Below are 26510 nucleotides of genomic sequence, written 5' to 3' on the forward strand. Positions count from 1 at the left end.
TGAATAGTAATATTGAAGGACTATATAGACTTATGATTGAGGTTGATGCTCAAATTGATTATTCACATATACCTTAATCAATTTCAAATAGTTTCTTTGATCCTAAACATAACTCTAGTTTTATTTGTGTCAATAATAACAATGTTGTACATGTACAAGCCTTATGGAAATTTATATTAGTCTGTTTGTCTCATGATAGGCTTCTTAAAATGTCTTATTTGTATCCAAACATTACAAATTATAATAATATTTTTTGTGGCATTTGTCATTTTTCTAAACATAAGAGACTGCCTTATAGCTCTAGAATTTCCTAAACCAATCATAATTTTGAACTATTGCATTTTGATATATGGGGTCCATTATCCACCGGCTCCATTCATGGTCATATGTACTTTCTTATAATTTTAAACGATTTTATCATATATGTATGAACCATTTTTGCTCAAATCTAATGTTGAAGTTTCTATTAATGTCCAAAACTTCATCACCCTTATTGAAACCGATTTCAAAGTTGTCCCAAATTTGTTAGGACTGATAATGGTCATAAATTCCTCATCCCTTAATTCTATGGTTTAAAAGATATCATACACCAAAGGTCTTGTGTGGAATCACCCCAACAAAAATGGAAGGATTGAAAGAAAATATCAACACCTTATCAATGTAGGTAGAGCCCTGTTATATATGTCTAAACTTCCCAAAACATTTTGGTCATATGATGTTTCTTATCCTACTTTCATCATTAATAGAGTTAATACTCCTTTACTCAACAAAAAGCATCCTGCCAAATTCATCATAGTTCTCTTCCTGACATGAGTCAAATAAAGATTTTTGGCTCACTTTGCTATGCTTATACACTATAAAGCCATAGAACCAAAATTGTTTGCAGAACAAAAAAGTCTTTATTCTTAGGATATGCAATTAGTTTTAAAGGTTCTGACATCCTAGATCTTGATTTCTAAAAAGTATTCATATCCATTACAATCCATGACTCATCAACCATAAATGATAGTGAATATTTCAGTGACTTGTATCACAAGTCAGAGTCCAATTCTCATAACAACACACCTGATCCACCAATTTATAATTTTTATTCACCCCTCCTATAATGGACACAATTTCTCCAATACCTGAGAATATTCAAACAGTATGACATCAACCCTCACATCTAAAGAATTGTGTATATGTTACTTTCAATGACACACCAAATCATTCCTCTTCAGGTAGTTTTTATCATGTGTCTAATTTCATTTCTTACTACAATTTATATCTTTCTCAATATAGTTATAGTATTTCAATCACCGTATATACTAAACTTAAAACATATAGTGAGGCTACAAAATTTGGTTATTGGAATCAAATCATGAAAACTAAGCTTGATAATCTTAATAAAACTGGTTTCTATGAAGGAAATGCTCAAATAATGTGTTAATGCCTTTGCCATCATGTGAGATCGATATTTAGAAGAGCTTCAAGGGGAGTCTACTTTAATTTTGGGCACATGGGCCGTTGTGGAGCCTTTCTAGTTCCCTAATTGTTGATTGAAAAGGTGAATTAGCTTGCGTAAGAGGTGACAAAAAAGAATGAATCCCTAGATACGATGCATGCCATTATGACTAGAGTAAATCATACACTGGATCCTTCCCTAAAAAGGATATAAGAGCTTGAGACATATTTGAAGGAGTTTTAGGAAGGTTAATAGAAGGATGAAGACGACCTCAATAAGATGCATCTTGAGAATCTTTCCTTGGCCAAGGAGTACGCCAAGTCATTGGAGAAGAATTACTTTATTACATGCGACCCTTTTAAGAGTGACTTGCAGCAAGTGGAATATTTTTATCCCACGAGGCCTATCTCACTAGATCAAGTCCTTATTAACCAGATGATGGAGGACAGAAATCAGGTCTTCATGGCGGATTTTCCAGATGCGTCATCCCTTTTTTTCCTGGTGTGCTTGTATCTAATGTATTTGTATTTTCAATGAATAAGTGAATTTCATGGTTCCTACTTTGCAGTGTGCATTTTAATTTTGGTTAGTTACCATTATTTTACCTCTTTATACAACATTTCTTTGAGTCACGAGTTTGTTTCTTTGGGAGATAACTGATTTTTTGAGATCGTACTTGAAGTTTTATTGGACGTCTCTGGGGATCATGTCTGGCCAAGGGCCGATACCCATTCCCTGCCCCCAAGTGACCATTAGTTTGAAATACCCACATGGATGGGTTGTTGTACCATTGAAAGCTTGCAATTCAGATCCTTCATAGGGCCACAACTTCTTCTTTTTTAGCCCTAAATTTTCAAAAAGGTATGAGTACGTGATATCACAAGAGCTTCCACCATCATTAAGGACTCATGAGACGTCAAAATTGGTGATGGTAGCTGTTATCACTAGAGTTATGATCTTGTTAAGAATCCCTCCTACCTTTTCATTATCGTTGAATGTAAGGATGGGTTTTTCTAGTTTCCCAACCTAAGTTTCCCTCTATTTTTTGCTTACAATTATCAACTAAGTGATTTTTCTCTTTATCATCCCTTTGGAGGGGTTCCTTTCTATTCGAATACCACTAGTAATACACGTGATGTATTAAAGCTTCCCTTTCCGATCTTCCTCTTCTTCAATACTACCATCTTTGTCCCCTTGGCTCTAGTGACAACTTCAATAATCTTCTTGGAGGTTTTTTCTCTACAAGGGGAACATTTTTTCTTTAGAGAATCTTTTTGGCTCCTACGTCCTCTCATATTTTCTTGGCCTTCATTATGGTGATCAACTCAGATGTACTCACTAAGTTGACCCTTTTCAATTAACTCGTCTATTGCATTCTTTATATGGATGCACTAATTTGTGTTGCGGTCGTAACCGTTGTGGAAAAAATAATATTTGGACCTATCAGTCCTGAATAATTCTTTGACCGAGTAAAGATTCCTGATCCCAACTTCCTTGAACTCAGTGTTTGCACATTCTTTCCATAACACTTCAAGGGGGGTGTAAGTGTCGAGTCTGAGTCGAGGTCCGTAATTCCCTTCTTATTATGATGGCCTCTATCTCTTTCTTGTGTCTGATTGTGTCGATGTTCCTTGCTCCATGACCTCTATCTCCTTCTTCAACAAAGAGTTCTTCTTCACAATTTATATACAGTTGTGCTCTATTTAATAAACCACTAAGGCCACAAGCTCCTTCAAGCCCTATGTTATGTCGGAACATGGAGCTCGACCTCAATCCCTTCTTAAATATCCAACACTTCAGCCCATGATATATGCCCCCCACTGCTACCACAACTTTTGTGAAGCGGACGGTGTACTCACGTATGGTTTTCTTCTTTCGCTGGGTAACACCGTTTAGTACAATTATGCTTGTGGGTTGTCAATTTTTTTGCGGCAAACTAGGCAGTTAACATGTCACATAGGTTCTTTCACAAATCTATGCTCCCATCCGAAAAGGTCTTGAACCATATCATTGCGACTCTGGTAAGCCTTAATGCAAAAACCTTAAACTTTACCACACCTTGAGCATGGTAGTAAGCCATTTGGTTGTCTACATGCTCAACATGTTCATTTGGATATCCAACCCCTTTATAACTCTATAGCTTCAGAGGTTTCTCCAATGACCCCCATAATCCTAATACCAAGGATAATGGTAAATAATGGGTTCTTTTTTTGCTCTGGAACCAGAACATATTTATCATATATTTCCTTTACTTATGGATGTCGTGCTGGTGAGTGGTGAGGACGACGAACCCCAGGGGGAATATGTCTATCGCTTATCCCTTTAGGATCAGGTGGATGAGTTCTATTTCTTTGATGTTGGTTGCGAAGTGGTGACCTCGGGGCCTCTTCTTGTGGTGCTATTATACTAATGGAGGATGACTTAGGTACCATAACTTGAATGTCTTGGGAGACCACCTCTCGCACAATGTAATTCCTCAATGGAGCATGATCTTGTTGCGTAGCATTATAATCAGACGCTACCATAATTGGTCCGTCTTCTGTCTGAGGGGGAGGAGGAAGAGGCGGAGCTTTAGTGTCAGCAACAACAACTTACCTTTGAACGATATATCAAGTGGCTTTGGATGCCAACATACTTAAGGAGCTTAAGGTTGAATATGTTGGAGGAGGTATTTGAAACTACAAGGAAGAAAATCAAGAAACGGAGATTAAGATCAGAGAAAATAAGAGAAAATATGAAAGTGAAAATTCGCGGGAGTCATATGCCATTTTCTAGAGACGACACCACATTTTTGTTATGAAACCATAATGTTTAATGAACGGTGAAATATGATCTTAGTATAACAAAGCAACTTCCCGGTGCGATAGAGATAAGACTAACCTGCAAGGTTAACATTCCAACGCTCAAATAAGTGAGAGAATGAAAAATAACGTGAGAGTTAGAATGAATTTGAATATCTGAAATGATGCGTTTTTCCATTCATATAGTGAGAGCGATTAAAACCGTCTGCATAATGTGAGTCACATTATAAGGGTATCTGTTGGATCTAAACAGACGATGCTAGAAGTTTTTGGATGGTATAACTGTCTGTTCTTTAATGAATAAGAGATCACATGCTCAACACACTTTACTACTTATTGATGTTATTAGATTTTTTCTTTGAGCCATGCGAACAATCTATAACCAGAATTCAATTCAATTGTTTTTTCTTTAGTGGAATATATATATATATATATATATATATATATATATATATATAAATTACCTACTAATAGTTATATGTCATCGAAATTTTACTTAAACAAACTTATCTTTAATAATATTGATATGTGAAGTAGATCAATTATTATGTGTTAGTTCTGTTAAATAAATGTAAGGTTATTCAATATTCGATTGACAATAATATTTATTTACATTTAGGTATTAATATAAGAGATTAATTCCTATGCACTCTCAGTGTAAAAAGTTTTACACAATCGATTCATTATCATCACCCGTTTGTATTACTTTATAGATTTTTAAAATAAAAGTCAAACTTGTTTCAATATCCAACGGTTATGATTAACTGACGGTTTAAAATCCTTTTACACTGTCAGTGTATTTCAATTAATCTCTTAATATAAATATATTGTTGATATTTATAATCAATAATTTAAAAAAAACACCTTTAATAATATATATAGAGAAAAGGGGGTGATGCACAGTGTAAATTTATTTTACACTGTCAACCAATAACAACCATGCATTCCGTCAAATCAGATCGAAAATTTTAAAATACTGATATGACATGACGAAATGATATATTTCTATTGGATGACGATGTAAATTTTTTTTACACGGTAAGTGAATCACCATTAAACTCATATATATATATATATATATATATATATATATATATATATATATATATATATATATATATATATATATATATATATATATATATATATATATATATATATATATATATATATATTTTAATCCACTCTATTATTAAATGGAACGTTGAATTTTTTTATTTATAAAAAACTTGCTATAACTATCTATTTTAATGAAATATATTTCTTTATTGCCAATTTGCACTTATCACGATAGTATCCAACTTTAAGATGAAATCCCGACACCATAAATTAAAACTTCGATAAATTTGGATAACATAAATTTTAGTTAAATATATTTTAATATTTATAAATATGCAAACTTATTTTAAATTTAGTCCTATAAAAGTAGTGAAAATTTTATTCAAATAATTTATTTTTTAAAATAAATATTTAAAATAATCAATTTTTTCACATATTTTCTAAAATATTTTTTTTTATAAAAAAACTCTTAAAACAAAAGAGAATTGACAACGTACAACACGTAAAAGAAGATGCAAATTCAATTGGTGATAATATATAAATGAATTAGCACCTCCTTTATTTTGAGAATTCTTTTTGAATTACTTTTAAAAAAATAGTTAGAAAAGAGGATTATTTTAGATATTTATTTGAAAAAATAAATTATTTAGATAGAAATTTCAAAATTGATCATTAGAGGAACCTCTCAATCATATATTCTTGAATCATGTTGATAATAAAACACTAGAATATTTCTCCAAAAGGAAAAAGAAAGAAAAACATACACACAAGTACCTGACCATCATCAATCAAGCAAACATGTACAAACAATTACAAACCAAATGCTATCGAAACCTCAAAATCACCTTCATCAGACCCATAACAACAACAACAACAACAACATCCATAACACCGCCACCTTCAAACACTTTCACACCTATTTTCAACAATCCCACCAACTACATCTACATCACCAATCGCCAAATTGATAGTTTCATAAAGTCAAAAAACCCAAACTCAGCACTTGAACTATTCCACAACATGCAAATCCGTGACACTGTTACTTACAACTTACTCATTTCATCCTCTTGTTTGCCACCCAAGAAAGCTTTTCATCTCTATGCCCAAATGGGTTTGTTTGGAATAAGAGAAACTTCAACTACTTTTGCGTCTGTTATAGCTCTTTGTACAAATGCTGGGTTTTGCATAGAAGGTTCTCAGGTTCATTGTAGAGTTGTAAAGTTTGGCTTTTTGAAGAATGTGTTTGTTGGTGGTGCACTTGTTGGGTTTTATATGGGTTTTAAGCTGAGTGGGGTTGCAGTTGAACTGTTTGATGAGTTGTCAGAGAGAAACTTGGCTGTTTGGAATGCGATGCTACGTGGGTTTTGTGAAATGGGAGATTTGGAAGAGTTGCTTGGGTTTTACTCTAGGATGTGTTTTGAAGGCGTGGACCCTAATGGGGTTAGTTTTTGCTATTTGATTAGGGGGTGTAGTAGTAATAGAAGGTTTCATGAAGGGGAGATGCTTCAAAGCTGTGTGTTGAAGATGGGTTTGATGGAATCTAATGTTTTTGTTGCTAATGCTTTGGTGGATTTTTACTCTTCTTGTGGGTGTTTTGTTGGTGCAAGGAAGTGTTTTGAAGGGATAAAGGTTGACGATGTTATTTCATGGAATTCTTTGGTTTCTGTTTATGCAGACAATAATTTGGTAATTGAGGCTTTGGAGTGTTTTAATTTTATGCAAATGTGTGGACATCGGCCGTCAGTTCGTTCGTTAGTCGGGTTCTTGAATTTATGTAGTAGAACTAAGGATATTGGTTTGGGGAAACAGATTCATTGTTGTGTTGTGAAATTTGGTTTTGATGAAAGTAGTGTGTTTGTTCAATCTGCTTTGATAGATATGTATGGAAAATGTTTGGACATTGAGAGTTCTGTGGCTGTATTTGAATGCCTTCCTAAAAGAACTTTGGAGTGTTGTAATTCATTGATGACTTCTTTGTCTCATTGTGGCGCCACTGAAGATGTAGTGGAGTTGTTTGGTTTAATGGTTGATGAAGGTCTTATGCCAGATGAAGTTACTGTCTCGACAACACTGAAGGCGTTATCTGTGTCTGCTTCTGCAAGTTTTACCACCTCTCTGTTACTGCATTGTTTTGTATTGAAATCTGGTGTTGAAGGAGACACCGCGGTTGTGTGTTCCCTTATGGATGCATATTCAAGATATGGACATGTGGAACTTTCTCATCGGATTTTTGAGACTGTTCGAACTCCGAATGCTATTTGCTTTACTTCTATGATCAATGGTTACGCCCGAAACGGAATGGGGAAAGAAGGTCTTTCGTTGCTTCATGCTATGATCGAGAAAGGCATAAAACCGGACAAAGTTACCTTCTTATGTGCATTAACGGGGTGTAGTCACACTGGGCTGATTGAAGAAGGAAGATTACTCTTTAACTTGATGGAATCTCTTCACGATGTTCATCCAGATCGACGACATTTTTCATGCATGGTGGATCTTTTATGCCGTGCAGGACTTCTACACGAAGCCGAAGAGTTTCTTCTAAAGGCACATGGAAAAGGAGATTGTTTCATGTGGAGTTCTTTACTCCAAAGTTGCAGGGTTCACAAGAATGAAGAGGTTGGAACAAGAGCAGCAGAAATGTTGGTTGATCTAGACCCAGACGACCCTGCAGTGTGGTTGCAAGCTTCAAATTTTTACGCCGAGATAGGAAAATTCGACGCATCAAGGCAAATAAGAGACGTTGCTATAGCAAGGAAGATGAGTAGAGAGATTGGTTGTAGTTTGATTGAGATTAAGACATGACAATGACAAAACAAAATAAAGTTCTTGAATTGATGAATCATCTTGCTCATTGTTCACACAAGATAAAGCAAATTTCGCTATATTGGTGATGATGTTAATTTCTTCATATGGTATTGTCTTGTCTATTCTTGCAATCCTAGAATTGAAGGGAAAGATTTCTTTTTGGAGGATTTTTTGGTCGGCATTCGAAGAAAATGAGGGTATGCATTTGTGTTTCCCTGTTTGGTGTAACAAATTTAATGATTCTGAAAATAGAAAAATAATTTCTCACCCCTTTTTTTTGTGTATCATCACATTGTATAATGCAAAAAATAAAGAAAAGAAATAGTTTAGAATATGTAATAATCAAACTTTCCTATCTTGATTTCTCTTTCAGAGAGGCATAGTGGAGATAGTGCAACTTTTACTATTAGTTGTGAGTTCTTTAAATGGTTGATGAGTAAAGCAAACTATTACAAATTTTTTATTTCTTGAACTTTAAGTGTAGGCATGTGGAAAAATGTAACACCACCTTCATCCACTTACAAGCCAAGCCTTAAAGCCACTCCAAATCCTTCATTTTTGAAAGCTAATCTATGCTATATAAATTATAACCAAAGTATTCATCTGCATTAATCAAATCAACCAACTTCAAACAGGAACAAAAAAATATGGAAAACAAATTCTTCTTGGTTTTTTTACTTTGTTCGCTGATAGTGGCTAACGGAGTTTCAGGAAGCATGATGTGTGACAACAACAACTTTGGCATGCTTGAAGAACTCAACAAGTTGGACGCCGAGGAAGAAAATGAGATAGAGGAACTTTCTGACATACCTTCGTGGACAAGCCAGCGCGGCGGAAAGGTTCTTGTCAATGTTGATAGCTTTGGTGCTGCAGGAGATGGAGAAACCGATGATACTGAGGTAAAGTTCTTTCCTTATTCGCAAGTTATACACATTTGAGGTTGTTGAGCATATGCAACTGTTTTATTTTTTTCTACATTAATCGATTGTGATTTATAGGCTCTTCAAAAAGCATGGGGAGTTGCTTGTTCTACATCAAAAGCTGTTCTATTGGTTCCACAAGGACGCCGTTACCTTGTTAACGCAACGAAATTCATAGGGCCTTGTAAGGACAATTTAATCATCCAGGTAATGCATACACAAAAAGATTATTTAGTTTTATCGGTAACTCATCATTACGATTACTGACTTGGTATTTGCTTTTCTCCAGATTGATGGAACATTGGTTGCCCCGGATGATCCTAAGAGCTGGGATCCAAAACTTCCACGCGTTTGGCTCGATTTTTCTAAATTGAACAAAGCTGTTTTCCAAGGCTCTGGAGTTATCGACGGCTCAGGAAGTAAATGGTGGGCAGCATCTTGCAAAAAGAACAAGACTAATGTACAATTTTTCAGAACTATTTTTTATCTTCGTTAATTATTTTACAAGTTTATAAAAAAAATTAATGTTGCAGACAATAATATAGTTTTTGTTTTTTTCTTTCGAAACAGCCTTGCAGAGGTGCACCGACGGTAAGAACAACTTTATTAACCACTGTTGTATTGTATTCAAGATTAGCATAAAAAGTGTACTTTTAACTTCGAAGGGTGATTCATTGCAGGCATTTACCATTGATACAAGTTCAGGTATAAAGGTGAAAGGACTAACTATCCAGAACAGCCAACAGATGCATTTTACGATCTCGCGATGCGATTCTGTTCGAATTTTAGGAGTGAAAGTGTCTTCACCAGGAGACAGTCCAAACACTGACGGAATTCATATTAGTGAATCAACAAATGTCATTGTCCAAGACTGCAAAATCGGAACAGGTTCTGAACTTAGAATCAACATGTTTCTGATTGAGTCGTAATGTCCTAATTAAATGCATGTTTGGAATCAGAGTTGCACCACAAGTTTATTGAAACTCCAATATATAATTTTTTCCAAAATCACAATGGCACAGCGTGTTTATGCCAAATTCATTGGCAATTCAAACACGCAACAAGAGATTCAAAGAAAACTCAAGACCGAGTATCAAAATTTGTTTACGTAACTTGGGCTATAATGAAGTCTTACATCAAATTTTCATTCAAAGTATAAACATCTGATCATAAACCACTTTCTTCAAGCTTAATTTTACTCAACAATTTTGCAAGATTTTGTTTAAACCGTATAAAATGCTCACACTGAACATATTGACTATTTGCGTGTTATATTCAGGGGATGATTGCATTTCAATTGTGAATGCCAGTTCTAATATCAAAATGAAGAGAATTTATTGTGGACCAGGACATGGAATAAGGTATCATCAAATATTCATCTCTCAATTTAGTTCAAAATCAATGTTGATAATGTTAAAACTTAGAGTGCTTATGGTTGCACAAAGATTTTCTGACACAATATTTATGAAAGAATGAACATATTTTATCCGTCACTATACACATCCCAAAAAATCACATATCGACTCATTAAACTTTTGTCTAAACGTTTAGGGAAACCTTCAACTTTTATGTCACTTGACTCTTGTAGCACTAACACCTCTAAAAAAAGATATCCGTGTCAGTGTTGGTGTTTGAAACTGACATTGACACTTGTAATTACAGATAATTTATTCATTTTTTCTAATTATTACTGGTGTTGACATGCCAGTGTCGGTGTCGTGTTTCCGTTGTCCGAATGTTAATTGATGTTTTGACTACTTGTAAAACATAATTGATATTAAAAGTTAAAACTAGTATAGATTAAACTAAGAGGTAAAAAGTAGCTTTTAGAATAAGAGTATCTTTAGATTGACTTGTTTAAATTTATATACTGCTATAAACATTAGTGAGTTTATTTGAGAGAGCTTATAAAAATATTTTATGAAAATAGCTTATTTTGATAAGCTCTCTAGAATAACTTAAAACAAATTTATAGTTTATATATAAATAGTTGACTTTAATTGATCTTTTGTTATAGAATAACGTATATAAGTACTTGTAAAAAGCATTCAAGAAGAACTAACTTTACTTTAAACTCCAATTTCATCAAATCAAGTATATTTAGCTTCAAACACCAATGAAATTGATGCTACTTTTGTGGTTCCCACCTTTTTTTCTTTCTTTCTAGAAGCGTTAGTTAAAGGAAGCACACATGTAGCATTAATGGATTGGTTACTTGGTGCAAACATAAGATATCAAACTCAAAGTTAAATGTAAATTCATTAGATTTCTAGAAAACCCAATTAGGTAAAATAGTTATTTCTTTTCTATAACACTATTTTTTTGCCAGCATTGGAAGCCTTGGTAAAGACAACTCAACTGGTGTAGTCACAAAAGTGATTTTGGATACAGCATTTATAAAAGACACCACTAATGGTGTCAGAATTAAGACTTGGCAGGTAGAGTTTTCTATTTCCATCTCAATTGAATTTTGGCAAAAACATTTGCTTTGCATCATTATTAACTAGCTTTGTTCATGGCATGTAGGGAGGTGCCGGATATGTTCGAGGGGTACGCTTTCAGAATGTGAGAGTCGAAAATGTATCAAACCCGATTCTTATAGATCAATTTTACTGTGATTCACCAACATCATGTCAAAACCAGGTACAGAAAACTATAGGACAGTCTCAGGTTTTTGGAGGTCCTGTGTAGATTAGTCGCAGTTTAATTATGAAAAAACAAACAGAGACTTTATTTAACCACAATTTAACTATGACAAACATTTTATGAGACCATATTTATGTAACGCCTGATTGTGATAAGTTTTGGACCATATGCAGTAACTTGTCTGCCTTGCACGCCATCAAAGACGGTCATGCAGAAAACCAAAACATATAAATTTTTTGTTCTTATGTATTCTCACTTTGTATAATATGGTATAATTTCAGGAATCAGCTTTGGAGATAAGTGAGATAATGTACCAAAACATAAGCGGGACTACAAATAGTGCTAAGGCCATTAAATTTGATTGTAGTGACAGTGTTCCATGCAGCAAATTAATCCTTAGCAATGTTGATTTGGAGAAACAAGATGGCACAGTTGAAACATATTGCCATTCAGCTCAAGGATTTGGATATGGTGTAGTTCATCCTTCTGCTGATTGCCTTAATTCCAATGACAAAACCTCTCAAGTTCATGAATCTCAATCTATTACTTCTCAAGATGATGATGATATTCGTCACACGGAATTATAATTGAATGTCGTCTCTGTAAAAATCGGAGAGTTAAGACGAAAAAATATACAATAACCTTTTGATTACAGTTTAATACATCAAAAGGGGGTGTAGCTATTATAGTGGTGGTATGTTTGGGATGAGGTCAGAGACAAATTAAAAAGGATATGATATTGAATAATTAGGAATTACATTGAAGATTAAGAAGAAGAAAAAATATATCAATTTTAGAATATTGATTGGTATAGATTTTTATTTTACTATTGCGTTTCAAAGTTTGCATAGTGATATTTTATGAACTTTTGTGTTTAAATTTGTGTAACTTCTTGATTTGATTTTTGTTGATATAATATAATCTTAGTAAAAGTTTGACTTGTGTGATAGTGAAATGGAATATATTTCTTCTTTTGACTTATATTTTTTAAGTGAAAGTGAGTAAAAAATGTACACCAACAAAGACAAGAATTCTCTACTTTCAAAGAGGAAAAATCACGTTTCTAACCCTCATCTTTTATTTCATAATTTCTGCATACTTTATTCATATTCTCTCATATTTTGTAATTCAAAAATCACTCAAAGAAAGGATTTAAATCCTACTACAGTTGTTATTCATATTCTCTCATATTTTGGCGTGAATTTTTGTTTATAAATAGGCACAGTTGTTGTTTCACTCTCATATAACCATAACTTCCTTATCTGCTTATAAATGTTAAATGAAATGTTTAATTTTATGTCTCACTGGTTAGATATATTGTTCTTATCACCTACAGTTTGTGACTTTGAGACATAATATACTGATCAACGAAGAGCCTATACATTTTGGTTGAGAACAATATGTCTACCAAAAGTATATTGTATCACACTGACTCTAATGGAAAATAGTTTGAGGACACCAACCAAATCCATCACTGCTAGTGTGCGTTGGACTTCTTCTACACATTAAGGTGGAAATTTGATGAGGAGAAAACTGCACAGCTTCCAAAGTTCAAATGTCTTTCTTTTAAGGTCAAATGTCTATTTTATATTTTATCATACTTTTTGTAATGCCTTATATATATATATATATATATATATATATATATATATATATATATATATATATATATATATATATATATATATATATATATATATATATATATATATATATATATATATATATATATATATATATATATATATATATATATATATATATATATATATATATATATATATATATATATATATATATAAGACTAGATGTTCCAGCACATGTTTAATATTTGGACTTTGTCAGTAGACTATGATGGATGTTGTTCTGAGCGTATTTTTATAATTGTGTTTCAATCTGATTTGTTGCTATCTTTTAGCAATGCATTTATTAGATTTGTTTGGCTCATTAAAAGGATCAAATCAAATCAGTTAGAGAATTAAATTTGAATTCAAACAAATCAAATATTTTTGGAGGTTGTTGAAAAATAAATAAAAACTAAATCCTCTACAAATCTGGACGTGATCTCATCATCAATTTCCAATTGGAGAAAAGCCCAGAAGCTGCATTGTTATTTAAGGAGACTCGAACCTAACTTTTGAAGTGTGCAAGTATTGAAGATTCGTGTGTTAGAGTTTATACTTCAAGTCTTTGTATGTGTTGTTGTTTGTGCACCACTATAGCGCTTTCATTCATATATAAATGCATAAGGTATGGTTTGTTAGTTGAGTTGTAATTCAACATTCAATATTCAATATTTTGATTATTGTTGTGATCACTAGGGTTAGTGATTGAGAGAAAGTGATAGGGATTCTAATATTTAGGGAGATTCCTAAATAGAAATACACAAGTATAATTAAGAAGATTGAACATGTGGTTGTTCATCTAAGACACTTTGTACTAATTCTATTGAAGATTGGAGGATTTCCTAAGCCCCCGAACTTAGGTGTTGTTTGCACTGAATTGGGTTAACAATTCTTGTTGTTCTTTTATTGGTTTTGATTTATCATCCTGTTTTATATTATTTGTTTTATGGTTTAAGATGTTGAAAACATTGGCTTAAGCATCTGGTCAAACATATGTTCCCTTAAGAACAAAATTTCAATTGACATCAGAGCAGACACCCTATTTTGTTTGGGTGAGCTCTAGGGAGTGATATTTTCTGTTCAGATGGAAAACACTAAGAATGGAGGATCTGTCAATAGACCACCTGTTTTGGATGTCACCAACTATGATTATTGGAAAGCCAATATGATTGCTTTTCTCAAATCCATGGACAACAAAACATGGAAAGTTGTTATATAATGTTGGAAACATCTTGTGATTATCTCTCAAGATGGAACATCAACCTTAAAGCCTGAAGTTGATTGACAAATATTGAAGTTGATGAAGCTCTTGGAAATTCTAAGGCATTGTATTCTATTTTCAATGGTGTTGAAAAAACATGTTTCGATTGATCAACGCGTGTACTGAAGCCAAAGAAACATGGAAGATTCTCAAAACTACTCATGAAGGCACATCCAAGGTTAGAATGTCAAGGTTGCTACTCCTCACTACAAAGTTTGAGAATCTGAGAATGAATGAAGGTGAATATATCTCTAACTTCAACATCAGACTACGTGACATTGCTAACACTTCTTTTGCTTTAGGAGAAAAAATGTCAGAATAAAAGCCTTCCAGAAAAATCCTCAGATCTTTTCCTAAGAAGTTTGTGTTTTTGGTGAGAACATGGAAGTAGAAAAACGATCTTGAGGGGGGGGGGGGGTGAATAGACCCTTATTGGAAATTCAAACGATTTTCAATATCATAGATGTTTCAAAAGTGTGCACGTAAGGTTTGAAACGAAATTATGAAGATTATACTTTTATTGAAACTTGATCGTATTAACACTTAATCAATTTACAAATATCAATTGATGATTTTATAATGAAACACAAAGGTATTCAATTGATTCAGTTGTATACTCCATGAGGTATGTTTATACAACGCTTCAATATCAATGAAGTTTAACTTCAATTGTTTCTCATAATTTAATCACCAACTCAGCTCAATTAGGCACCGATTCTAACAAAACCTAACCTTACGTAATAAATCACTACCAATGAATAAACGATAAATTACACTAGAATTGAAATACCTAAGCATGCAATATCCTACGAAAATTAAATGCAAGATTAAGGGAGAAAGAGTACACCGAAATTCATAGTGCTTCGGCGTTCGTCCCCACTTTGCCTACTGCATTTTTCAATGGTTTCCCATTAGAACCTACATTGTTCCTTTTTATTTTGAAAAATATTGTAAGAGGTCATACAATGACCAATCTACAATAATTCTGAGAAAAATAAATCTCTTATCTGTATCTTGACTTGTATACATCGTAATGTCAAACTCTTCTACAATATCTTTACTCGATTAACGCTTCTTAAATCTTCCAGTATCACCAATCTTCTCAAAGCATTTGTGTGTAGAAATCACCCCTTGGTCCTACCGATTCCTTGAGTGATGAATTGTCCGAAGATTTGAGAAGAACTTTGCCTTATCTGTAGCCTTCCACACAATTACTACCAAGGTAATATGGAAAGAAGAACCTCCTTCTTTTCACTGGAATTTTCCAGCACAAACAATAACCTCAGTCTTGCAAACTAACCGGAAATCTCAACCAATTTTTCAAGAACGACTAGTTTCAAGACGGTGTCTCCCTCAATCAATTACAAATCTCTCATGATTAAGATCTGAAATTAAACTTGAGGTCGAATATGCAAGAGTTTTTGAACTTTAAAAAAAAATAAAGGGTGTTGATTTTCTTTTCTTCATAAAATCACAATGTAAACATTGTGTAAGTTGTAAAGGTTGTAAAAAAACATATGTGAAAAATTATGGCAAAATATTTTATATGTGCTTAAGGTTAAGCACAAGAATGATGTAAAAAGTTAGGTTGATTTGAATCAAGAGCATTTGATGATTTGAGTTAAATGAGCAAGTGAAGTGGAAACATAAGGAAAACTGATTTTGACCCATTTCTCACGTGATTCGAATCAAGAACAAAGTCTAATTCAAATCAGAAACCCTGTGATTCGAATCAAGTGTAAATTCTGATTCAAATCAATTCAAACATAGCTAAAATATAAATGTGAAAAAACTGTCTGATTCAAATCATGTGTAAAGTCTGATTCGAATCAAATCAAGCAGAGGTGACCTAGATCATTTTGATTTGAATCAAGTGTAAATTCTGATTCGAATCACATAGTTGCGTGATTCAAATCAAGTGTAAATTCTGATTCCAATCATAGTGTTTGAAAAATTCTAGTTTGCCTTTGTCCAATTTGATTCGATTCAGGATATGTACATGATTCGAATCAAGTACACAAAATCTCAATTTTTCATGATTTTCAAAATACTTTGAGATTTTTCTTTGCACCTAACTTGAATCAATAACACACATGGTTCTTATTCCACTAACTCATACAATTGACTAAAAGCATCATGATCAGATTCAAATATAAATATTAGTTTATGCATGCTAAAAATGAATCGTTTCAAAACTTGATTCAAAGAGGATGTGAAATCATGAAGGAAACTCAATAAATGAAAGTAAATGAAAACGAAAGCGATAAGACAAGCAACAAAACCATTATATTAGGGGTACTCCCCCTGAACGTATTAGGGACATACAACTACATTTTGATATGAAGGTCACAACTATTGAAGAATCCCAAGACCTAATCATCATCAAAGTTGATAAACTCATTGGCTTTTTACAAACCTTTGAGATGACTTTTAATGACATATCTGAAAAGAAGAACAAAAGAATAACTTTTGCATCTAACATTGAAGAGAATGGAAATCAAGGTGAAGGAAGTCTATCAGAGGCTATATCCCTTGTTGAGAGAAAGTTTAATAAATCCTTGAGAAGGCTGGATAGAAATTCAAGGACAAATGTCCCAAACAAGGTGTCAAACATCAGTCCTCTGAGCAAGAGAAAAGATGAACTCAAAACTAACAGAGGCAAATGAGCATAATGTTATGAGTGTGAAGGGTTTGGCCACATTAAATATGAATGTCCTACTTTTCTGAAGAAATAGAAAAAAGGATTGCCAATCACTTGGTTTGATTCAGAAGATGAAAGTGAAGGAGAGATATCAAATAAGGTGATGGATTTCACTGAAGATGTCTTAGAAGAAGAACTAGATTATACATATAGACTTTTTCTTACCCAGTGGAAGGAAGCTTTCTTGAGAGAAGAGAAACAAAAGAATACTATAAGTCCTATAATTATGGAAAAAGAGAAGTTTGGCTCAACCATTGCAAGTCTAGAAGAGGAAGTCACATTTTTAAAATTCAAACTTGACAATATGACAAAATTTGTATGTATGTTGAATAATGGTTTTGATATGTTAGATTAGATCTTAGCGGTTGAGAAGAAGTATAGAAATATGAAGGCTATAGGGTTTGAATACAGTTCCATGAAGAAAAAGGTCAAAATTCCCACTAAGAAGTTTGTTTCTCCTGAGAAGAAAATTGAGTTCGTCATGAAGGACCACATGTCCCATCATCCCGCTCAATATGTATACCCTCATAACAGAGGCAACACGAACTCATATTGGAGGTGTCATCGTTATGGTTTATTTGGTCATATAAGTCCCTTATGCTATAGACTATATGGATATCCTCATTCTTTAAGTCAATACAGGCTCAACAGAAAGAAATGGAAGAAAACTCAAGCAAAGAAAGTGTGGAAACCTAAGGAAACGGTCACTTGTTTCATAGCTCATTCTCTTAGAGTTTCCTCAAGAGAAGATTGATATTTTGATAGTGGATGTTCAAGGCACATGATTGGAGAAAAGAACTATCTTGAAGAATTAAAGCCCTCCAACATTTATTTTACCATTGGTGATAGAGCTAGAGGAAGAATCAATGGCATAAGTAAACTGGTTAGTCTAGGTTTTCCTTGTTTTGATGATGTGTTATTGGTAGAAGGTCTAACTACTAACTTGATTAATATAAGATAACTATATGATCAAGGTCTAAATGTGAACTTCAACAAGTCTGAATGTATTGTCTCTGGAAAATATCAAGAATTGTTAATGAAGGGTTCAAGATCCAAGGATGACTGTTATATATGGGTATCTCAACCCACATCATGTTTGATATCCAAGGTTGATGAAATTGGGCTAGGGAACTAGAAACTTGGTCATTTCAACTTCACGAGCATGAAGAATATCATATTTGAAGAAAAAATTAGGGGTTTATCAAAGCTAAAATGTGAAGAAGGTAAAACCCGTGGAGATTTCTAAATAGGCAAGATGTCCCACAAGATGCTTCAACGTCCTTCCTCCTATAAGGTTATGGAATTAATTCATATGAACTTATAGAAATCTTTCAAGTGAGAGGCATGAGTGGAATAAATAACTCCCTATATGTAAAGAATAAATAAGGAAAACTCAGTTTTGAATTTGTGTTTGGTGAAATGTCAGACAAGATGCTGGAACATTATGTTCAACAAATGCAGTCTGAAATTGATATTAGTTTTACTTACTTCCTTGTTTTACAAGTTAAACAACCAAGAGATATTTTTGCTAAGGCCTTAGATAACGCTCAGGTTGAAAAACTAAAGGGTGTAATCGGTATTTGCATGTGTGAAATCTTATGGCAATTAACTCAAGGGAGGCATGCAAGACTAAAAGGAAAGTTTCTCTCTCTTATGATCATTGCAGTGCTTCAGATTAGGAAAATATCTTCAAACTCAAAATTTTCTCACAATCACTCCTTCCTCACATGCAAGAGAAACTCGACTCTCTCTCTCTCTCTCTATTGTGCTAGCATATTTATTCCTCTTCATCTCTGTTAAAACCCTTAATCTTGTTAAAAAATGGGCCATAAAGCTTCTGAACCCAAACCTGTTACCAACTCTTATGGGGCCAAAATGCTAGGAGTAAAGATGGGCGAGAAAGGAACATCAAAGAAGATGAGGGTTTCAGAACCTAGCGATAATGATGATGAACCTATCATATTTTTAAACCCAAAACCTATGGATTTTTTTTGTTCTAGTTGACATTTCAATAGATAAATCAAAGAGTATTGATATTTCAATAAAACCTAATTGATTTCTCATTTAGAAAATAGAATATAATTTTAATTCAATATTCCATTTTTCGTGAAAAGACCATTTTACTCTTTAGGAGTAATTTTGGGCATTTTATCCATATAATTGTTAGATACCCAAAAATGCTTATTTGAGCTATCAAATATGGGTATCTTTCACTCCATTTCCTTGCTAAAATGTCGAAACCACCTTTGTTTCAGATGAAACGCAATACAATGATAATCTATCTTGGTACCTTTGATTTGTGTGTTATTGTGCAGGAAGTAGGCATGAAATATTAGAAAATGAAGACACAAGAAATGTGGCAAAGGGATCAAATGAAACAAGCATTCATCAGCTTCCTCGCTAGGCGAGGACTGTGGCGAAGGACTCGCTAGGCGAGCGTCCAACGAGCGTGCAGCGAAATGCTCCAGTATTTAACAGAGGCAAACATCACCACACTCGCTAGGCGAGCTTCCAGCGAGGAGTGTGGCGAACACGTCCAGACTTGGTGAAAAGCGCAACCAGCACTCACTCGCTAGGCGAGCCATTAGCGAGCTCCCAGCGAGGATTCCAGTAGCAAAACCTCTCAACCTCGCTGGAGCGAGGGTTGAAGCGTGCCCTTCGCTAGGCGAACATGACAGTCTGAGATAGGCTGTTTCTTTGGGCGTAGGTGCCTCAGGTGCCCAATTTAGGGGTTCGCTAGGCGAAGCAGTCTGTTCGCCTAGCGAACATGACAGCCCAGTAGCTGCTCTATAAGTAGCAAGTGCCACTTTTGAGAGCCATACCTTATTTTTCCTACTTTTGTACTTTTTCTAGATATTTTACAACATTGTTCCAAGAATCTTTTGTGACCTAGATTTCATTTCTCTTCATCTCTTAACCATATTTTACAAAAAGAAGGTGGATTCCCATCCAATCTTGATTATTCGACTTGGATGTTGATCAACCTTCTTCCGAAACTTGCCGACCAAGCTACCATGAAAATGAGTAGCTAAGTCCTCCATTTGTCAAGGTTAGATGTAGATGATCATTAGCTTTGTGTGTAAATGTAAGGATCTTCATTTGTAAACTCTTTAATGGTGAATCTATGATGAAAACTTTGTTCTTATTCAAAACTCTTTGTGTTGGTTTATGATCGAGAGATGTTTACCAACTCTTAACCTAGGTTTTCATCCAATCTTGTTTGTTAGCTAGAGATAGTAATGAATGATTTTGTTCACCATAAGGTTGAACCAAAAAGTTATCATTTTGATAGATTGTGTTAGAGATAAACAATGGATCAAAATGGGAAAACTCACAATGTGTGTTCGAGAGAAACACATTGGGAGGACTTTGTGAAATAATTTATCATCTAAAGGAGTTTATAAGATTGTTGACCGAACAAATACATGCAAAGTGATCGTTGAACCCTAACTTTGGCAATATTTCTCAAATATTCAAACCAAAACTTTTACCGCATTTTATTACATTTTATGCAAGACACCGTGACAAACACCAAAACCCTATTGTTACCTTAAGTTAAGAATTAATACAACCATCGAAAGGCGGTGATATCTTACAATCCCTGTGGATACGATAACAAAAACCCGACACTTAAAATTACAATCAACAAAATGGCGCCGTTGCCGGGGATTGTAAATTGATATTGCGAGCATCGCAATGGTTGCTTAATTTTTAGCTTTTGAATTTTTGACTTGTGCCTGTAATTTGTTTGGTTTAGTTTGCAGCTTACGTTTTATGCGAGGGCAAATCCCTGTGGACGAACTTCTTTTTGATCCTGAGATCGAGAGAACCGCAAGGAGGCTCAATAGCAAAACGAGACGTAGGAGGCAACAGGCTAGACAACGTCAAGAGCAAGGAGAAAGTTCTTCTACCACAAATCCACCATCATTCATACCTAACATGGAGCCACCACCACAACCGCCTATTTCTACTCCATGCATAAACAGTCCAAGAAACACCGCTCAGTTTGCCAACCACACGGGAAGGCAAGCTGAGATGAAAACGGGAACTCTCAATTTATTATATGGAAGTCCATTCACCGGAATGGACCATGAAGATCCCTTTGCTTTTCTCACAAAATTTTATGAGATAGCATTGGCGGCCGGAGTGGATCAGGCTCAGGAGCTCCCGTTGTTCAGAAGATTATTTCCCCACGCTTTGCTCGGCAAAGCAAAAGATTGGTACTTAGATCAAACACCAGTCGTCATGACAGACTGGAACGTGTTAGAAGAAAAGTTTATCGAAAGATTCTTCTCCCATAACCGGTTCATGGAATCAAAGACAGCCATCTCGGTGTTTGCACAAGGAATCAATGAATCCTTAAATGAAGCGTGGGAAAGATTCAAGTCCATGCTTCGGAAATGTAAAGGGCGTGGATTTGATGAATTGACTCAAATCCATATCTTCAAAAATGGACTTCAACCAAATTGCAAGATGTTGTTGGATGCTACCTCGGGTGGCTCTTTATTGTCAAAAAGTGCCGAAGAAGCTACAAACATTATAAATCGAATGGCTCTAAATGATCTTCAGAGTCAAAGTCGAGGCAACTCTTTGAAGAAGCCGAGAGTGCTTGAGCTAGGGACGAACGATGCCATCCTTGCCCAAAACAAGCTCATCTCACAACAAGTGGAACTCTTGACGCAACAAATAAAAGAGTTGAGAGAACCGTCTAAAGCTAAACAAATAGCTTGTTGTGAACTTTGCAAAGGTGAGCATGACACCGGATTCTGTCCACCTCCGGGGTTCGAAGATGTAAACTACATGGCAAACCAAAGGGATTACCAACCGAGACCACAACAACAACAACAACCTTATCAACCGCACCCTCAAAATCAACAACAACATTACCAAGGGAACCAAGGGTTCCAACTTAGGAGTAACTATTACCATAACCAAGGTTATAGAGGTGGTTCTTCTAGCCGTCAAAACCCTCCCCAAAATCCTTATCAATCTCAACAACCGTCGGTCGTAACTTCTAAGTTGGAAGAGACATTGACGCAATTCATGCAAATGTCAATGGCAAATAAAAAAAGCAACGACGCGGCCATAAAAAATCTCGAGACTCAAGTTGGGCAACTTGCTAAGCAACTCGCGGAACAACAAACCGGTCCTTCCTTTTCGGCAAATACGCAAACAAATCCTAAGGAGCATTGTAAGGCGATCATGACGAGAAGTGGTAAGGAGTTGATGAGTGAGAATAACAAAAGAGTTGAGAGTGAACGAAGAGAGAAAAAGAAAGAAAATGAGGAGGAAATAGTGGAGGAAAATATTGATGGTGAAGTGGGGGAGTGGAATGAGGAGGAAGAAGTTGAAAATAACGAAAAGAATGGTGAAGTTGAAAAGAAAAAAAGTGTGGAGATTGAGAAAAATACGAGTGATGAAGTAAAGGGGGAGGAAGTGAAAAAGCCTAGATGGAGGAGTTCTAGAGTTGCAAAGGGAAAGGAGGTAGTGAGCACTACTCCAATCCAAAATCTTCCTTATCCTCATGCCCCGTCCAAAAGGGAGAATGAACGGCATTACGCCCGGTTCATGGATATTTTTAAACAACTACAAATCAACATCCCGTTTGCCGAAGCCTTGGAGCAAATGCCCAAGTATGCCAAATTCATGAAGGACATACTTACAAAAAAGCGGAGGTATACGGAACCGGAGACCATCGTCCTTGATGCGAGCTGTAGTGCAATTATTCAAAGGACGCTTCCTAAAAAAGAGGTTGATCCGGGAAGAGTGACTTTGCCGGTTAAAATTGGCGATATCTATGTCGGGAAAGGACTAATTGACTTGGGGTCGAGCATTAATCTTATACCTTTGTCTATTATAAAAAGGCTTGGCAACATAGAAATTAAGTCCATCCGAATGACGTTGCAATTGGCGGATAAATCGACAACCCATCCTCATGGCGTAGCCCAAGATGTTTTGGTTAAAGTCGACAAATTCTTTTTCCCGGTCGATTTTATTGTTATTGATATGGAGGAAGATGATGATGCTCCGCTCATCTTGGACCGACCATTCATGAAGACCGCGCGAATGATGATAGATGTTGATGACGGTTTAATGAAGGTGAGAGTCCAAAATGAGGAAGTAACATTCGATCTATTCGAAGCAATGAAGCATTCAAAAGATAGAAATGATAGTGTCGCACCTCGAAAAAATGGGGGATACGACTACAAAGCGAAGCGCGATCGCACGCTCGCAATGATGGACTGAACAGAGTCGCCACCGAACTTTATTTATTCCTAAAAAGGAAAGGGGAAATATCGATAAAACCCAAGACAAATGAAATGATAAGATATGGTCATCGCAACCAATATCAGGGTTCGGGAGTCGATTACGCAAGGGGAAGGTATTAGCACCCCTCACGTCCGTTGTACTCAACGGGAACCATTAGGTCAGTTGTGTGCGTTAATGTTAGTTTGGAATGTTAGGCTTTTCAGTTTATTAGGTGGGAAAGAAAGAATAGAAGAGGGGATAAAGTTTTTGGATTTTTTAACGAAGGACTAAACCTAAGTTTTTTATTAGTGGGCCTAACAAGATTTAAAAATCCTGCTCCTACGTATCTCAAAAGAGAAATCAAGGCTTACGTAGTTCTGGGTAGAAAAATGTTTGTTTGTTGGTCGATTTTAGCGAAAGCTATCCTGTATTAATCGACAAAAACATTGTTTTACCCAAAACAGATGAGGAGTGGACGCATACCACACATCGAACGGATTTATAAATCTACATTCGGAAAAGCGTCATTATCTCTACTCAACAATCATGGCCGAAACATTGTTTTGTATCACTTAAGACAAGATACCTTTCGTTTATGAAAAAGGTTTTTGATTAATCGCACGGCGGCGAGAAAAAAGTTTGATTGGTTGGAGGTATTTTGAGTGATGGCGAGAACTTGGATGAGCGAGATATACATCTCGAATCCTAGCCTCAGGAGTGCATGGTATACACCATGTTCCATTTCCATCTTTATTAAAAAAAAGTTAAGATAGGAATTAAGTATTTTGGAATTTGATTGAGAAAGGGCTTGAAGAAACCGCATTGACAGTTTTAGACGATGGCGAGAGTTAAGATTGGCGAGGCATACGTCTCGAATCTTAACCTCAGGAGTGCATGGTATACACCATGTTCCATTTCCACCTTTATTGAAAAAGTGTTAAATAAGATTTATGTATCTTGAGTTTTGTTGTGAAAATGACTTGACCTAGATCAAGTATTGATGGACGTTTAAGAGAAATTTGAATGAGTGTTTGAGAGAGCAAAGTGGATGAATTTGGATGATGGCGAGAACTAGGATTGGCGAGATATACATCTCGAATCCTAGTCTCAGGAGTGTGTGGTATACACCACGTTCCACTTCCATCTTATTGAAAAGTGTTTAGATAAGGATTAATATTTTTTTTAGTTTTGATTAGAAAAAATGGCTTGACTCTAGATCAAGCGTTTGATGAAAGTTTGAAAGAAATGGAATGGAATAGGAGGGAGAAATGAGTTGATTTGTTTGTTGAGAAAAAGCTCGACGTTGAATCGAGTCATATTTTTGTATTTTTTAGAAACGGTTGGTTTTATTCTTGTGTTAGCATCTAAAACAAATAGAGAAATAAAAACAAATACAAAATTATATACACATGGGGGAAGTGGGGTACATTTTGTCAAATGGGGATTCAAAAATCATGAAATAATTAAATCAGGCCCAAACAACAAATGATGCGAAATATGAGTGTAAGTGCAAGAGAACCGGCTCATTGTAAGAAAGCCCAAGAGTAAGCTATGTGAGGTTGATGGCGATGCTTAAAAAGCAATCGACTTACAAGGGTGTGGAAATGGGCTCGACATTAAATCGAGAAAAAATATGATTTTTATAGTTTTCAAATGGTTTCGAATGCATGATGAAATTAAAAGAAATCAAATTTGCGTTATTAAACAATAATAAAAAAACTATGAGTAATAAAGCATAAACATAAAAGAAAATGTTAAAAAAATAAAAAAAGCTACACATAGGGGTATTGAACCCACTACGCTAAAGACCTAGCAACCACTCCTCTCCACCAAACCACTTACCAACTAACTGTTATTTTAATGCTAACTTAAATATGTAAACTAAGATAGATTAAAAAAAGAATTAAAATAAAAAACTAAATAAAAAAAGGAAACTGTTGACCTACTAGTAATTAAACCCAGCCGCATGGCTGTTGGGTTTACAATGGGGAGTAAATTGAAAACCTAAAACATTTATCAACTACTAACCTAGGAAAATTAAAGGAATCTTTTTTAATGTTTTTTAAAACTACTTATTCTGTTTAATAATAAATTGAAAAAAAAAAAGAAAATAAGAAAAAAACAAAATGGAATAGCGCTTCCGTCTCTCTCACTCTGCGCTTCTCCACTTCTCTCAAAGCTCTTTCTTCTCTCCATCGCTCAACTTCACTTTCGGTATCGCTCTCTCTCATCCAACCTTACTCTTCTCTCTCAAGCGCGCTCACTCACCTCTCTCACTCACCGCCGCTCTCCACTTCTCTCAAACACGCGTTTCTCCTAATCGCTTCCGAATCGTACAAAAAATCAAAGGCTGAAGCAAAAGAGAGCTCACCTCCGGCGGTGACCACGACAACGATGAAGCTCACAGGTTTGTCCTTGATTTGGTGATTAGGGTTTCTATCGTTTATGGTCGCCTCCTCTCTTAAATTGTTCCCTTTACTGATTCACTCTTTTTCTATTTATGCTCACGAATTAGGGTTTGGGATTTGGTCTATGGAGTCCAAAAGAGCATCCTGCGAAATCTCTTTTGAGTTGTTAGGTTTTTGTCGCCCTGCTTGATGGTTAAATTCAGAAGAGGTAACACAAAGCCACACTTTCTTCTTTGTTTTTGTCCTGATGCCAATTTGGGAATTTTTTGGAATTTTACTGCTTTACAGTTATTTTGTTTTGCTGCAGTGAATATTGGTTAACAGGAATGGCTGAGGTTGAGGTTCAAGGTGAGTATTGGTTTTGTTTGGACCTGTTGCTGCAGTTGTGATGTTTGCTGCGGGTGGGAATTTCTAAAATCATTCAGTATACCTGCTCTGTATTGTTGGTTTTGCAAATGACTTGGTGCTCGGTTAAGAGTTGTGGCTGACATACTAACTGCCGGCATTCGATGCTGTGTTGCTGCTGCCTGAGGCGTGTTCAGCGGGGAACGAGAAAAAAGTTGCTGCAAGCTTGTTGTGGTTGCGTTTGGA

The 26510-nt window shown here is 35.1% G+C and overlaps 2 protein-coding genes across 2 annotated transcripts; both read left to right on the forward strand.

The window, feature by feature from the left end:
* The first annotated feature begins 6039 nt into the window (after positions 1-6039).
* LOC127075071 (putative pentatricopeptide repeat-containing protein At3g05240) lies at positions 6040-8106 on the forward strand. Its single transcript, XM_051016522.1, has one exon. It carries the CDS (start codon positions 6103-6105, stop codon positions 8104-8106), a length of 2004 nt encoding a protein of 667 aa, XP_050872479.1. The 5' UTR covers positions 6040-6102.
* A 14-nt stretch (positions 8107-8120) lies between these two features.
* Positions 8121-12504, forward strand: LOC127075072 (probable polygalacturonase At1g80170). The gene is made up of 10 exons (XM_051016523.1): positions 8121-8306; positions 8821-9008; positions 9108-9236; positions 9319-9489; positions 9600-9620; positions 9710-9917; positions 10309-10390; positions 11359-11467; positions 11556-11672; positions 11957-12504. Exons 1-10 carry the CDS (start codon positions 8195-8197, stop codon positions 12260-12262), a joined length of 1443 nt encoding a protein of 480 aa, XP_050872480.1. The 5' UTR covers positions 8121-8194; the 3' UTR covers positions 12263-12504.
* The last annotated feature ends 14006 nt before the right edge of the window (positions 12505-26510 follow it).

This window comes from Lathyrus oleraceus, chromosome 4, assembly GCF_024323335.1.
Source record: "Lathyrus oleraceus cultivar Zhongwan6 chromosome 4, CAAS_Psat_ZW6_1.0, whole genome shotgun sequence".
Lineage (NCBI taxonomy): Eukaryota > Viridiplantae > Streptophyta > Magnoliopsida > Fabales > Fabaceae > Lathyrus > Lathyrus oleraceus.

What these genes read in the sequence shown, in the direction of transcription:
- LOC127075071 (XM_051016522.1), top strand. Translation starts at nt 6,103, where the DNA reads ATGTACAAACAATTACAAACCAAATGCTATCGAAACCTCAAAATCACC.
- LOC127075072 (XM_051016523.1), top strand. Translation starts at nt 8,195, where the DNA reads ATGATGTTAATTTCTTCATATGGTATTGTCTTGTCTATTCTTGCAATC. An exon ending in GGACCAGGACATGGAATAAG is followed by an intron (nt 10,391 to 11,358) that starts GTATCATCAAAT and finishes TTTTTTTGCCAG; the next exon opens with CATTGGAAGCCTTGGTAAAG. An exon ending in CAACATCATGTCAAAACCAG is followed by an intron (nt 11,673 to 11,956) that starts GTACAGAAAACT and finishes GTATAATTTCAG; the next exon opens with GAATCAGCTTTGGAGATAAG.